The sequence below is a fragment of the Pimephales promelas genome, chromosome 4 (assembly GCF_988280905.1).
Source record: "Pimephales promelas chromosome 4, fPimPro1.hap1.1, whole genome shotgun sequence".
In the NCBI taxonomy this organism is placed as follows: domain Eukaryota; kingdom Metazoa; phylum Chordata; class Actinopteri; order Cypriniformes; family Leuciscidae; genus Pimephales; species Pimephales promelas.
Genome location: NC_142772.1, coordinates 16,425,099 through 16,440,298, shown reverse-complemented (window position 1 = coordinate 16,440,298; position 15,200 = coordinate 16,425,099). Strand labels below are relative to the sequence as shown.

Below are 15,200 nucleotides of genomic sequence, written 5' to 3'. Positions count from 1 at the left end.
ATGATTCGGAGTGAACGCATCATCTTCACAACAAAAGTTGTGGAAAAAATATATTATTTATTCAATAATTCCCTCATTGTGCAGTTTATTTCAGTTAGGACAGTCTTGATTTCGCCCAACTCCTTGGCCACCTCTCTAATTGAATTAATGACTAGACGCTTTTTTGCCTCGACTTTGATGTCCGACCATTTCTTTTTTATTTCGGCCACAGTCCGAGGTTGTGAGGCCATAGCATTTACTGCGTCTGCAACCTTTTGCCACTCAAGTGCCTTTTTGCCATTAGTAATGCACACTGTGCCCTCCAAACAAAATTTTTCTCCTCTTTTCCACCTCGCCAACGATAACTTCTACTTCACATTGAGTGAAGTTACGTTTTTTTTTTAAATTCGTCTCTGTGTTTAACATGATTTCGCAATTGATGAATATTAACTTGTGGGCGTTTCACGGACTATTTATGGGCAACTATGGGTGTGACATGAAGCCGCAAAAGCTGCGCTACATTTAGAATTGATTGTGATTTATTAAGGGAAAAATGCGTAGGATGTGCGTGCGCACGGTTTTATAAATCCGAATATTTCTGTGCGTACGCACGTCCTATGTTTCATCCGTACGCCACTTCTGACGCAAATCCTACGCAAAGTTTTATAAATGAGGCCTCTGATGCTACTTCTGTTTTGTTTTGACTTGAAATATTTAATCGAAATGCAGACTATGTTTGCGGAGTAACCATTTAATTGGCCTTCTGTTGAATGTGTCTCTGCAGTGTTTCATGAACTCCGTACTGCAATGTCTAAGCAACACTCATGACCTGAGGGACTACTGTCTGCGTAACTCGCACCGCACTGACCTTAACAACAACTGCAGGGTCAAAGCTGCTCTAATGGAGGGTAAGAGACGCATTTACCAGTTCATATAGTAGAGCATTCATATCATGCAGACAAGGAAGCCTTGGGTCCTGTGTCTTAGTCAAATGTCTGCCTACAGTATGTGTGTTTTTATGTTTTCAGAGTTTGCTAAGCTCACTCAGACTCTTTGGACATCTGCTAGCAGTGAGGCCATCAGCCCTTCTGACTTCAAAATGCAGATCCAGAAATACGCCCCTCGATTCGTTGGTTACAAGTAAGTTACAGCTACAGTAAAACATTTTGTATTATGCTAACATCATATTTAACTTGTTTTCTTCAATATGTAGTTTGGAATTAGCTGAAACTCGCCCTTAAAAATATACTTTCTTTCCCTTCTGTTTTCTGTCGTGTAGTCAGCAGGATGCTCAGGAGTTCTTGCGGTTTCTCCTGGATGGTCTCCATAACGAAGTAAACAGAGTGATAGTGAAACCCAGAACCAGCATGGAGGACTTTGATCACCTCTCGTACGTAGATACACCAAGCAGGTTCTAAAAACCTTCCCATCATGTTTGTTGTTTCAAAAATAGCAATGTTTATGGTTTCAAAATTAGCAATGGTTTAAAGCTAAGATGTTTCAAATTTATGTATAAGACCTTTATAAGAATTTATAAGCCAACTTACAAGACTTCATTTTTGACAAATTCTAAGGCAGCATCACGTGTATCGTAAAAATGTAACGCAGTTCATCTGCAGCAGACCATGAGCGGGCTAGCGAGCAGCTCATTGGTTCGCTCAGGGGGACCCTTGTAAGTGGGAATTAATAATGTACGTGAGCATGAAAGGGCCAGCAAGCGGGCTGGGATTGTGTAGTACATAAGCACGAGGGAAGAACAAGCGGCACGCCGGTTGTATGAGTCAGATCACGCCGCGAGCTTGAGAGATCTGCTCTGACTGGAATTGGCTACGGGGCTGTCTGCGACAGCTGAGCGAGCTCCGGGAACCAAGTCTGACTCTCCCAACGCGGGGCTGTGAGGAGCACCAAGTGGCGTGTTTCCCTGATCCTCTGCAAGACCTGTGGCAATAGGGAGACCGGAGGGAATGCATAAAGCGGGTGGCTGGGCCACTCCTGTGTCCTCGCTCTTTAAGAAAAATATTGGGCAGTGAGCATTCTCCTCTGACGCGAAGAGATCCACCTCTGCTCTGCCGAATATTTGCCACAGTTTCTGGACTGTTTGAACGTGCAGGGACCATTCTCCCGGATAGATGGGGTTCCTGGACAGTCTGTCTGGGCCGTCGTTAAGATGGCATGGCACATCTTAAGCGAGAGCAGGTGGCTCTGGGACCAAACTAAAATGCGTTTCGTCAGCAGGAAGAGGTTCTTGGATCTGACACCGCCCTGACGGTTGAGATAGGAGACTACAGCCGTATTGTCCGAGCAGATCAATATGTGGAGACCCCGAATGTGCGGGAAGAAAAACGCGAGCGCGTTCTCGACCGCGATCATCTCCAGACAGTTTATGTGTAGGGAGCTCTCTTGAACTGACCAGTGGCCAGAGGCCGGTGAGCCCTTGCAGACTGCGCCCCAACCTGAGTTGGATGCGTCTGTCAAAATGACTTTTCGGCGAGAGACGGCCCCCATGGTAACGCCCCGTTGAAACCATTCTCCCACTGTCCATGGCTGCAGAGCCGAGATACAGGTCTGCGTAACTTTGATCAGCTGGAGGCCCGTGGTCCACGCACGGTGAGACACACGGCTCTTCAACCAAAGCTGAAGGGGGCACATGCGCAGTATACCCAGGTGGAGCACTGCGGAGGCTGAGGCCATGTAACCCAGCACCTTCTGAAAAGTTTTCAGAGGTGTGAGGGTGTCCATATGAAAGGATGCGGCGAGACGCTGAACACGGCGCGTGCGCTGTGTAGATAAGCGAGCCGTCATAGCCACTGAGTCTAGAGCTATTCCCAGGAAGGAAATCGTCTGACTGGACTGAAGTGAGCTCTTTTTCCAGTTGACAGAGAGGCCCAATGTGTTCAGATGGTCGAGGAGAACTGTACAATGAGACAGTAACTCCGTCTGTGATTGTGCCAAAATCTGCCAGTCGTCCAAATAGTTCAAAATTCGCAGCCCCTGACTCCGCAGGGGGGCGAGCGCCGTATCCATGCACTTCATGAACGTACAGGGTGCTAAGGATAGGCCGAATGGGAGGACGGTGTATTGATAAACCTGGCCGTCGAAAGCGAAACGTAGAAAAGGCCTGAGACGGGGATTTATCTGGATCTGAAAATAGGCATCTTTCAGATCTAGAGGGATGAACCAGTCCCCCTTGCGTACATGCGCGAGGAGTTTCTTGACTGTAAGCATTTTGAACGGTCTCCTCATGAGTGCTTTGTTCAAAAATCTGAGATCTAAGATTGGTCTGAGGCCGCCGTCTTTCTTGGGGACAAGAAAATAACGGCCGTAAAACCCCGACTCGCTCATAGAAGGTGGAACTCTCTCTATAGCCCTTTTGCACAAAAGCTTTGCTATCTCTGAGCGAAACGTGTTTGCTGCTTCTGAACTCACTGTACTTTCGAGCCGCACCCAGAAGAGTGGACGGCGGCGACGGAACTGTAACAGATAGCCATATTTTATTGTGCTTAGCTCCCATGGGGAGATTCCCGGAATAGCTTACCACGCTTAGAAGCGTGACACTAGCGGGTGAATGGCTATATCGCCCTGATTGTTGCACATAGCGGGCTGGACACAGTGTGTGGGCACGCTAGAATGTTTAAGGCAACGGGACTTACACTCAGAGAGGAGTTTACGGGCCGTGTAACAGAGCGGGCAGAGGGGGGACGCGCACACAGGCTCGTGGGCGCGCTTATGCACTCTGACACTCGAGCGGGCTGTGTCCGCTCTATGGGAGTGGGCTCTGAGAGAGACACGGGACATGTGGTGCTTTTGTGTATGGGTGAACACAGGATTGTGGGCACATTTTTCTACACAAGAGGCTTTTATACAGAGAAGGGACACGTGCACGGCTCGTGGGCGCGCTTATGAACTCTGACACTCGAGCGGGCAGTGTCCACTTTATGTGAGTGGGCTCTGACAGAGACACGGGGAGTGTTGTGGTTTTGTGTAAGGGCGAACACAGGATTGTGGGCACATATTCTACACAAAAGACGCGTGTATACATACACATGTATGTGTATACACATAGCGGGCTGAACAAGTGTGTGAGGGCGCTTACAGTACACGGCTCGCGAACAGCCAATGGCTGTTTAGTGAGTGACTTCCCGATAAACGTGAATGAGGAGCGAGTGTGGTGTTTGTGTGTAGGAGTGAACACTGAACTGTGGGCACATATACTACACCTATAGCATGTTTGGCATAAGCCAGACATTATGCACTTATGCCTGATTGAATTTTGGCCTGATAAAGGCTGCGCAAGTGCATGTTAGAAATATGAGCGCTGTAAGTGGCAGAAGACTATATATAGCCTGAAAAGGCTGCACTTGTGACGCGCGAGGGGCCGCGTGCATGTAGAAACGTGAGCGCTGCAAGTGGGCACGAGACTGAAGAGGCTGGGATGTGCGCGACCTGGCCGTGTAATAGAACGGGCAGAAAGATGTGAGCACAGTCATGGTGGGCACATCTGTTACAGATAACACTCTAGCGGCATAGCCAGCTAAGAGAGTGGGCTCTGTTAGACACGGGAATACTGTGTTTTAATATGGGTGAGCACAGGGGTGTGGGCACCTATTACACTTGAACAGAAATAGTGTCAATCTTAATCTGTCGGCGTTATTGCAGGCATTCATGTTATGACAGGCTCGTTGCTGCAATATAGAAATTTTCGGCCACTCAAACGAGGAAAGAGAAACGTTAGAGAGATGGGTGCTTAACCGGCCTCGGCGGGCTAAAAACACACTCGTTTCTCATGTCGCCGCTGACGCATGTGCGCGAGAGAGGGCGGCCACGTTCTGTAAAGTAAGAAAGTTGGCCGCGAGCTCAGAGCTGCATAAAATTATCTGCAAGAGCCGGAATCGAACACGGGTCTCTGGCGCGAAAAGCTTTGTGTTTTACCACTGAGTCACAGCAGTAAAGACACAGGATGACTGAAGGTGGCGAAGACGGCCGGTTTCCTCAGACTCTGTCCACGCTTGCTAAGAGATGCCTTCTCGACAGCGACGCGACTTCCTCTCGGATATCAGCAGGTGCGTATAGCCTCGCTGAATTGATGAAAATCGGAAAACAGCGGGAAACTCGCCTATTTATAGACTCGGGCCACGCCGTTTTGGCGGGCTTTGACGCAATGAGAGCGTGTCAGCTTCTCATTGGCTGCGAGTTCAACCGAGTTCCCTCATAGGCTGTTGCAGCTCTCCCTGAGCGAACCAATGAGCTGCTAGCTAGCCCGCTCATGGTCTGCTGTAGATGAACTGCGTTGACAATGGATACAAAATTAAAGGATAATTTTTTGGCTTCAACTTCTCAGAAAAGATTAATCTTTCCCGTAGCGTAAGCTAGCTCAGGGGTTCTCAAACATTTTGGTGCCAGGGACCCCTTTCAGGGGAAAAAAAATTCCAAGGACCCCCCTCATATTTATAACAGTTATTGAGCACAAAGTTAATGTGTGAGCGGCAAATGAAATATTTTTGCACAAAATGAATGGTCTCCACCCAGGGTACTATGCAGGAATTTCTAAATAGCCTACTGAGGTAACGAAAGTGATCTTGCTAGGAATCACTTAGGATCCCTCACTTAGGAATTTTTGATGTTCTTGATCTACACATGTGCATTTTAAGGTGTTTTAAGGCCCCACAATTGGATAACTATAGATTTAGTAGAAGCATGTCAGTCAGTGGCATACTTTTTTTTTTTTGTCAAGATGTCACGAAACACAATCACATATTCCAATCAGGAATGGCCTTAAAAGAGAAATGTTTCAATAATTAGGCCTATTCTGCACACAAATAAAGCCCATAAGCCTATAAATACAATGATAATGGCATTATGTTTAATAGGTGCGTGCGTTGTTAATTTGAGCTACTGTAATTAGCTAAAAAAAAACATACAGTATATGTTAAATATATGAATCCATAATGTTAATCTCATGGGCACAGTATGTTTCTATTGACCTGCTTTTTCCTTTGTTAAAGTTGAGCATGATTAATACTTTGCAAACTGATTGTTTCAGTCGTTTTTTAAAACTTTTATCTAAAACAGCTGTTTAGTTTATGTTAATTAAGGCCTACATCTTATCTCGCACTTTATGACCGTTGACTGAAACGTTGTGCGGGGAACTTTGAGTTCACTCCGACTCAAACATTTTGACATTGACGAGCTATCGTTGTTAGTCTGCTGAAGCACCTCAGACGAGAAGGTCAGTATCATCGCGATGTGCATCCTTGCAACCTCAGTTGTGGGTACGGCCCTGTCACTATGCACTTTTATTTTGATAATGATCAGACTTCTAATGTCAAATCTACAGTAGCAGTGCTAGAACTAACTATTGTGCGCGCACGCGAGACGCCGGCGTGCAATTACATGGGAATTTTTCCTCAGCAGTGGAAACAGGAATACTCTTATTTATGGTCATAGATAAGACAAGAGTGCATCATCCGAAACGGTAAAGTGTCCATTTTTTTATTTGTGTATAGGCTACATTATAAATGACTACAAAATGTCATGCCTTTTAAAAATACAGAAAAGAACCGGATGCGGGTTCATGCCGTCTCTCTGTCTCCTTTCTGGCAAAATCAACAGCAGCGAATAGTCTACTTGACGCAAAGACATAGATTATCTATGTATAGAAAACTTTAAGTGTCTACTTTGTATTGTTTTATGTTAAATGCTTTATATAAGTTACTTAGGAATAAACAGCATGTTTTCAGATGATAAAGAAAACATGACTCATAGCATGGAAAAAAACGTTAGGTTGTAAATTATTTTGCGGACCCCCTGGCTTTAGCTCGCGGACCACCAGGGGTCCGCGGACCCCACTTTGAGAACCACTGAGCTAGCTTACACAATACGAGAGAACCTCTCGTAAGAGAACTGCACAGAGCGCTATTTGTGTGGAGCATGAAGTTGATGCGTGCGTAGTATGTTTTTGTTTGGGAGTCGAGGGAGCTCATTAGGTTTTGGTTTGGAGCCCCCGAAAGAATAATCTCTGTACTGAAATTTTAGCCATTGGCCTCAGGAAAGCTAATAATGTATTTCTAAACAGATTTAGACATGATTGGCCTCTGGGAACATATTAATACTGCTTTGTTTTAGTTTTGTGCTGAAATATGATGTAATATGATGTGGTGAATGATCTAACAGATGAATCACCTGTGGTGTGTGGTTTAACTGTTTCAATCTGACAGTAATAGTGAGAAGTCTGTCTGGAGATTTAAATTAAATATGTTTTATCAATAGGGATGACGAGAAAGGCAAGAGAATGTGGAACAAGTACCTGGAGAGTGAGGACAGCAAAGTAGTCGGTGAGTTGACCTGCTATATTAAAGGGTTATTAATGAAAATTATGTCATTAATGAATCATCCTAATGTCGTTCCAAGCCAGTAAGACCTCTTCGGAACACAGTTTAAGATATTTTCGATTTCGTCCGAAAGTTTCCTGTCCCTCCATTGAAAATGTGTATGGTATACTGTCCTTGTCCAGAAAGAAGGTAAAGACAGCATCAAAGTAGACCATGTGACATCAGTGGGTTAGTTAAAATTTCCGGTTCTGTTGTCAAGCCGCGTTCACCAGTCCACAGTTAAGCTGATGACGTAGGCCGCTGCTGATGTGTTATCTGGTGCGTCCGTGTATTCGGGTTCAAATAAATATGGCTGGGCAAAAAAAATGCAAGTCTTCCTCTGTGTCGAAATTCTTCGACATGTTTGCTTTTCGATAATTGGGTTTTTTTTTACAGCTTATGTCTCCCTCAGACTGTAAATGAAGCTCGGGCGCACCAGATAACACGTCAGCAGCGTCTTACGTCATCAGCATCACTGAACTCGGCTTGAACCGAAAGAGAATACAATGCTGAATAAAGTTGTAGTTTTTGTTATTTTTGGATCAAAATGTATTTTCGATGCTTCAAAACATTCTAACTTTTTAACCCACTGATGTCACATGGACTACTTTGATGATGTCTATATTTACTTTCTTACGGGCTTGAGACGACATGAGGGTGAGTCATTAATAACATAATTTTCATTTTGGGGTGAACTAACCCTTTAACAATGGCTACTGTCTTGCTGTGTGTGTGTGTGTGTGTGTTCCCTGCTCTGGTTAAAAGTTATAAAGTGTTTTATTTCTTCACAGATCTGTTTGTTGGTCAGCTGAAAAGCTCATTGACGTGCAGCGAGTGTGGCTTCTGCTCAACTGTGTTTGATCCGTTCTGGGATCTGTCCTTGCCTATCACTAAGGTTAATATAAAGATTGTCACACTCAAATACAAGCTTATTGACATGGCAGCATGTTTGTGTAATCGTGTGTGTTTCATTTTGTTGTTGTTTTTATTTTTTTGTTTCCTTAGACTTCAGGAGAAGTGAGTTTGAGCGATTGTCTTCGACTTTTCACCAAGGAGGATGTGCTAGATGGAAATGAGAGACCAGTAAGTTTACATATTACTAATTAAAGAGCATTTGACTGTCTGTAGTAAGGAGTTTAAGTTGTCAGTGTCATACATCTACTTATTTGTTGAGTTACAACAAGTGCAGGATATATATATATATATATATACTGTGTATATATATATATATATATATATATATATATATATAAATCTTATTTATTTAACTTTTAACTTTTTTAATGGATTAAAAAGGTTATTTTGTATATATACAATATACTGTATATATATATATATATATATATATATATATATATATATACAGTATATTGTAACATTTCACAATAAGGTCTCATAGTTAATGCATTAACTAACAATGACCAACACATTTGTTACAGTTCTTAATCTTTCTTTAACATTAGTTAATAAAAATGCAAATTGTTGTTGTCAATTGGTCCATTAAGTAATACAGAAAAATCACTTTCAATTGTAATAATGTATTTGTAAAAGTTGAAATTAAGGTTAACTGAGATCTGAGGAATGTATTTTAAAGTATGTTATTGTTATTTCATGTTAATTAATGTAGTTAGTTAAGTAATGTTGTGTATGTATATAGTATTTAGACATATCCTAACCTCTCTTTTTTTGCAGACATGCCACAGATGTAAATCCAGAAGGAAATGCACCAAAAAATTTACCATTCAGAAATTTCCTAAAATCTTGGTGCTTCGTATCCTTTTTAAACAAAACCACAATACAAAGAATTGCATTCTTTATTACTAACATGTATTGATGAATTAATTACATAACATCATTAAGTTATGGATTCGATAAAAAGTGCCTTGTATTTGTTTGCCCTTGACTCATAACTATCTCAGATCTGAAGCGTTTCTCTGAGTGTCGTGTGAGAACCAGCAAACTCTCCACCTTTGTAAATTTCCCCCTCAAAGAGCTGGACCTCAGGGAATTTGCCTCTGATAACAGTGGTGAGTTCTGCATCATCATCATTTATGACACCTGTATTCTGTAGAGTTGTTTGAGCAATACTGTAGCTCCAAGATAATTGTTTAATTGTTGTTGTTTCTCTTCTCTTTCCTGCTCTCTACTCACAGTAAATGCAATCTATAATCTTTATGCTGTGTCCAATCACACTGGTACATCTTTGGGTGGCCATTATACCGCATATTGCCGCAGTCCCTGTACAGGAGAATGGTACACGTACAATGACTCCAGGTAATTAGACATGACAAAATGTCTAAAAAAAAAAAAAAAGAGGTTTGTGCAGTAAAATTACAACAGAGTTATTCCTACAGTTTGGTGGATTTTATGTCTCTATGAAACAATACTGCATATTATACATAAAATGTTATCTAACTTCACTGCTACATGTATTTCCATGCATAGATATACCCCAATTAACACAATTTCATAATGATTATTACCTAACAATTTTGTTTTGCAGCTCTTGTCAGACAAATTCCCATATCCCGATTCATGCTTTCACTTCACTTTGGAAAAAGTTTACATATATATTTCCTATAAATTTCTTTATTAGCTAGTTGTATACTTTATTAGCTTAATAGTTCAAATAAGTCAAATACCGAATGTTAACGTGAAATTTGAAATATTTGATCATTATTATTATGTTATATTAGAATGAGCTTGACCAGTGTGAGTTTATGACAGACAGACCTTTTCTCCCTCTGACAAGACTTAAAAATAATTGAATTTTAAAAATGATTTCAACAAACCTGCTCAGTCCATAATCCACCAAATTGTAGGAATGACCGAACTAAGCATGTGCATTAATGTTTTAATCGTATTTATTTACCTAACATAGATCTGTTAGGTATTTAACAACATTCTAGGCTATAATGTAACTACATGGGATATTTAAGTCACTTTAGAAGTCTTTAGATATTATATTATATTTGTATTTTTGTTTAACATATATTTTGTTTTTAGCATAACAAAAATTCTTAAATTCTATTTCAGGGTGAGCCCCATGTCATCCAGCCAGGTGCGCAGCAGCGATGCATATGTGCTGTTCTATGAATTGGCGACATCTTCACGCATGTGATTATGAAACGGACAAGTCTTGGATAAAATAAATCCCTTTGCTGCTGTTGAACTACACATTGGTCAAGGTCTACATGCTTGGAGGACTATGGGACTCTATCCCAGGCCTATTAACCAAGGCCAAAGACACACTGGAATTAAATTATGGTCGTGGCTTGTGAAGTGGAGTGAAGCCTGGGATGAGTTTTATTCCAAGCTCAGATTGAGCTTCACCATAAGGGCTCCTCCATCCATCACTCCCCTTGAAAGAGGCTGTGCTGCTCTGGAGATGGATTTAACAAACTGAAATGGACAAAGACAGACAGAGAAACATGAACTACTACCTCTCTTGAATGAGCAGGACTGTGTGTGTGTGTGTGTGCGTGTGATTTTGTGTGTGTACGTGTCAGTCTGCAGACTGATACTTAAGGACTCTATGCACTGTGTAACTGGAGTCGTCCGGGTCTATAAGCAGTCACCACGACTCAAACAATCTCCATCTTTAATTTAATTTATTAACATGAGATCAATGTTTTACTTAATTTCATTCTCATTTTTACTCATTTAAACAAGAGGTCATCTCGCTGAGAAACCATGAAGGTCAACAGTGTAAATGATGCTTGGATTGTTCAATGGATTGTTTACTAGTTTGAGCAAATATGTTTCTTCAAGCTATGTCTCTGCTTTGCCTGATTTGCTTATTTTCAACAAAATATGCACATTGGAAGGGCTTAGTTTTACATTAAAGCATGACCTCATCATTACAGAGAAGATTGTATGACTGCCCTCTGGTGGCCGGAAGAGAGAAAAACCTTGGACCCTTTTCATTGACGGTGATGAGACATTTCCACACTTCAATCACAAATGATTGAATCATACATTTTTTATATTTTCATTTTTTTTTATCAACGTACATGTATAACACTATACTTTGTGCTATATTACCTTGGCATTGGTTTACAGAAAACTGGTTAATGCTGTTGTGTTTTTTTAATACAACAATCGATGGAGTAGCTAATGGCAAAATTTTGAATCTTTTGGAAGGTCATAGAAATGTTATCATGGATTTTTCTTTTGCTAGTGGAGCAAATGGGAACGTAAAAAAAAATATTGTATTTTACGTTCACCACTAAAGAAGTTTACCCAACTATGATGCCTTTCGCTTCTTGGAACCCCGGAAATGTGAAAAGGGTCCATGGAAATTCATCTCCAGAAGAATTATTCCCTCTTTAGGCATTTGCAGACTCAATGTTTTCCTCCAGGGGCAATACCAGATTTGAAAGAGGCCTTAATATGTTTGTCAGGGACTAAAATATTCTGTTTAATTTGAGAATGAGTCTTGGAGGAGGACACCAGGAGGGCGTATGTATGTGTATATGTGTGTGTGCTGTGCGCCTTTATGTATTATTTCTTTATTTATGAAGTGAACGTTGTGAATGTAGCTTATTATTGTGCTTGAACCAGACAATGTTTTTCTTTCTTTTCTACCGAGAGATTTTAAATGAGTGGTAATATTGTGTCTGAAATGTGACTGTAGAGTAACTCATATCAAGAGCTCTTTGCTTTTCAAAAGAAGTAAATATGAATAAAAACAGATGTCTACATGAGTAATCGTGAATTGTCTGCAATACTTCATTAGAATATGCATGTAGTGATTATGAATTATAGTACTCCAGCAATGGCCTGTAAAAACAGAGAATGTGATAAGATGTGCCAGTGGGTAAGCGGTGTGTCACGACTCATGATCCCCTTCTTCCTCTTCTTCTTCTTCACTATCTTCTTCAACGAGTTTTAACCATAGCTTGCATCCTTTATGTTGTACTACTGGCAACTTCTGGAGTTAACTAAGTCCTACACACACACAGCAATATAAAATCCTCATCATTAGTCTTGTACATTCATCATTATACATTAGTATATTGCCTTTATTGTTTTCTTCCACTACATTCCAGTATGTCATTAAGTCCATGTCCAGTTAGTCATATACTTTCCATATTTTTAATAATTGTACTCTTTCTCTGTTTCATATTTTATGCAATTAACAATTACATGCTCTACTTTTTCTGGGGTTTGACAATCCTCACAGAATCCAGTTGGATGTTTCCCCATAATGCGGAGTGTGCTATTTAATTTACTGTGTCCTGTTCTTAATCTGTTCATGGTTGTTTCCTCTCTTCTGTTCCCCCTTTTGCTTTCCACTGCACCAACTCTTTTGTTTAATCAAATACAGATGTTTTCTGCCATTCTTTGATAACTTTTTCCCAAACAATATTCTTACCTTCTGGTCCTGAATGTCTGATGTCCATGTCTATAATTTCTTTTTTCAAAGTTTGTTTGGCTAATTTGTCAACTCTTTCATTTATTCGTTTATGTGCAGGGATCTAAATTAATACAACTTTAGTACCATTCTGGTTAGTTTTTGAATGGATAGCTTACTCATCATTTCATAAAATAACTGATTGATTATTATTTCTGGTCAGACTACACAACTAAATCACACTACAAATAAGAACTTTGTCTAGTTTGCTCTGTTCAACTTATTCTAAAGCTATGAGGATGGCATACAATTCAACAGTGTATACACTCAAATTATTTGCAGTCTATTTGCATATCTCTTATCCCTGGCTGAAAATTACTACTCCAGAGCCTGTGTTTACAGATTTTCGGTCTTTTGAACCATCTGTAAAAATATGTTTCTCATAACTAATAAACCCATTCACCAAATCTGCAAGTTTTCCCGGGTTTCCCTTTTTATAAAGGACTTTTAAGTTAAAGTGTTTTCTGTCCCCTTTGTGTTCCTTGTTACTGTACCACTTTTGTTCCCACTATTGTTAGTTTCCATGAAAATAAGTCACCTTCACCTATCCCTTGCAGGCTTGTGCAAAATTCTGAATTTCAGAATTGGCCTCCATTCAATTCATGAATTGGAATTTGAATTGAATTGACTCCGCCCCCCAGGAAGTTGAATTTGAATTGGAATGACAGGAAGTGGAATTAAATTCATGTCAATTCAAAGAAATTCCACACATTCACACAACAGAAACAATGTGTTGAATCTCACATAGGGGAGAGCGGGGCACAACGTAACACTTTTTGTGAGAAAAGTCTCAGTCTCAGTTTTGTGAGAAAGTCTCAGTTTGTGCAAATCTATTTAGAGTATTTTATTTTTTCCCACATTAATTTCCCATGTCTAGAACAATTATGTGGTTTTGTTTTATTAATACAGTGTATATTTTTTTCTTGATTTACTCTGAAAGAAATGTTGAAATTTGACAACATGCCCCATAGGTGGGGTACATTGTAACATGTGAGACAATATTACAGCTTAAAATGCTATATGATCTAATCAAAAAATATACAAATCGAACCAAAAAATATTTTTTAATAAAATACAATTATTAACTTTTTCATATACTTGTAACATACATCAACTTGATGCAACCTGGACACATCATCAGTGATGTTACCTGGGATCACGGAGTGTTTCGGGTCTTTCAAGCTTCATACACTCTCCCCCAGGCGACCCAGCTGGGGTTGATCAGGCCCCAACTTGTGTCCAGGTAGCTCTACCCCACCCATGGTTCTCCTCTCCTCATCCACAGCCACCTTGAGGCAACTTCTGCTGACTCAGTGACCTCTTTAATAGCCCTTCGCTTACTGGCCCCTACGATGCCCAGGATGTTGTAGGCCCTGCAGAGAGACTGGCCAGCAAACCCTCTGCATCCCACCTCAATGGGCTCACATCGTGCTCGCCACCCATTATTCCGACACTCTTCCACTAGCTCAGCATACTTTGCCCTCTTTCTCTCATTGGCCTCCTCGATGCGGTCCTCCCAGGGTACAGTGAGTTCCAAGAGAACGATCTGCCTGGAGGACTCTGAGATGAGTAGCATATCAGGCCGCAGCGTTGTAGTGGCGGCAGTTTCTGGGAATTTAAGTTGCCTCTCCAGGTCGACTTTCAACTCCCAGTCTTGTGCTGTTGCTAGCAGGCCAGATGAGGTGGCCCTGGCAGCTATTGGTGGCTTCTCCCCAGCCCGGACGAAAGCAATGGTGTTCTTAACTGGGCGGAGGCGCTTGCAGTGGCCAATCCCACAGCTGATGGTACTCGCTATAGACGAATCCGACGAGCGTTCTGTGTAGGCTGCCATCTTGTGGCGACGCCATTACTGAGCTGTTACACAGGCATATAGACATATGCACCGGTATGTAAACAAACCTCGGTGATAACGCCAACTCACCCTCGATGACAGCTACAGCCAGGCAGAATGACTTGTTGGTTTGATCTGTGACTGCAGTGGCCTCCAGTCACAGATGAAGGTACAAACGATCTTACAGATTAACGTTATTTATGAAAATAGCTTGGCAAGCTAGCTAGGCTAACGTTTGCTAACGAGGAAACTATACAAAGATCTGTCCATTTGGCAACAATAAATAAATAAATAAATGAATGAAATCAAATAAACAAATTCATGTTTTTCATTTGTGTCCATTATTTATCTCATTTTCACATTGCAACAGGCAAGGGTGGTAACATTACAGCTAGAAAGTATACATAATATCAACCAATTAGTGTTTTAAAACCATGGAAAGAGGTCAATATAACAGCAGGAAAACAATTATGTCACATAACATTACATTTAGCTCAGGAAAGCCATTTAATGACCATAGCATGTTAATTGAATAGAAAAAATAGCAAGAAAGGAGATTTTGCTGATCACTATATCACATATTTATTATATATTTTTTACTTATGTC

At 41.0% G+C, this 15,200-nt stretch overlaps 1 protein-coding gene and 1 pseudogene across 3 annotated transcripts in view; one reads left to right on the top strand and one right to left on the bottom strand.

The window, feature by feature from the left end:
* Window positions 1-12,052, top strand: part of usp2b (ubiquitin specific peptidase 2b) — a 63,492-nt gene extending 51,440 nt beyond the window's left edge. For 2 of the 3 annotated variants that reach the window (XM_039661991.2, XM_089130003.1), the window contains 10 exons: window positions 764-887; window positions 1,008-1,119; window positions 1,259-1,390; window positions 7,246-7,310; window positions 8,138-8,241; window positions 8,352-8,429; window positions 9,039-9,117; window positions 9,266-9,373; window positions 9,500-9,620; window positions 10,383-12,052. In XM_039661991.2, coding sequence (XP_039517925.1) covers window positions 764-887; window positions 1,008-1,119; window positions 1,259-1,390; window positions 7,246-7,310; window positions 8,138-8,241; window positions 8,352-8,429; window positions 9,039-9,117; window positions 9,266-9,373; window positions 9,500-9,620; window positions 10,383-10,467 — 1,008 coding nt within the window. In that variant the 3' untranslated portion in view covers window positions 10,468-12,052. The remainder of the gene's footprint in view (window positions 1-763; window positions 888-1,007; window positions 1,120-1,258; window positions 1,391-7,245; window positions 7,311-8,137; window positions 8,242-8,351; window positions 8,430-9,038; window positions 9,118-9,265; window positions 9,374-9,499; window positions 9,621-10,382) is intronic. The other variant, XM_089130004.1, reaches the window with a different exon arrangement.
* Window positions 12,053-13,857: 1,805 nt separating this feature from the next.
* LOC148981671 (uncharacterized) overlaps window positions 13,858-15,200 on the bottom strand; it is a 5,091-nt pseudogene continuing 3,748 nt past the window's right edge.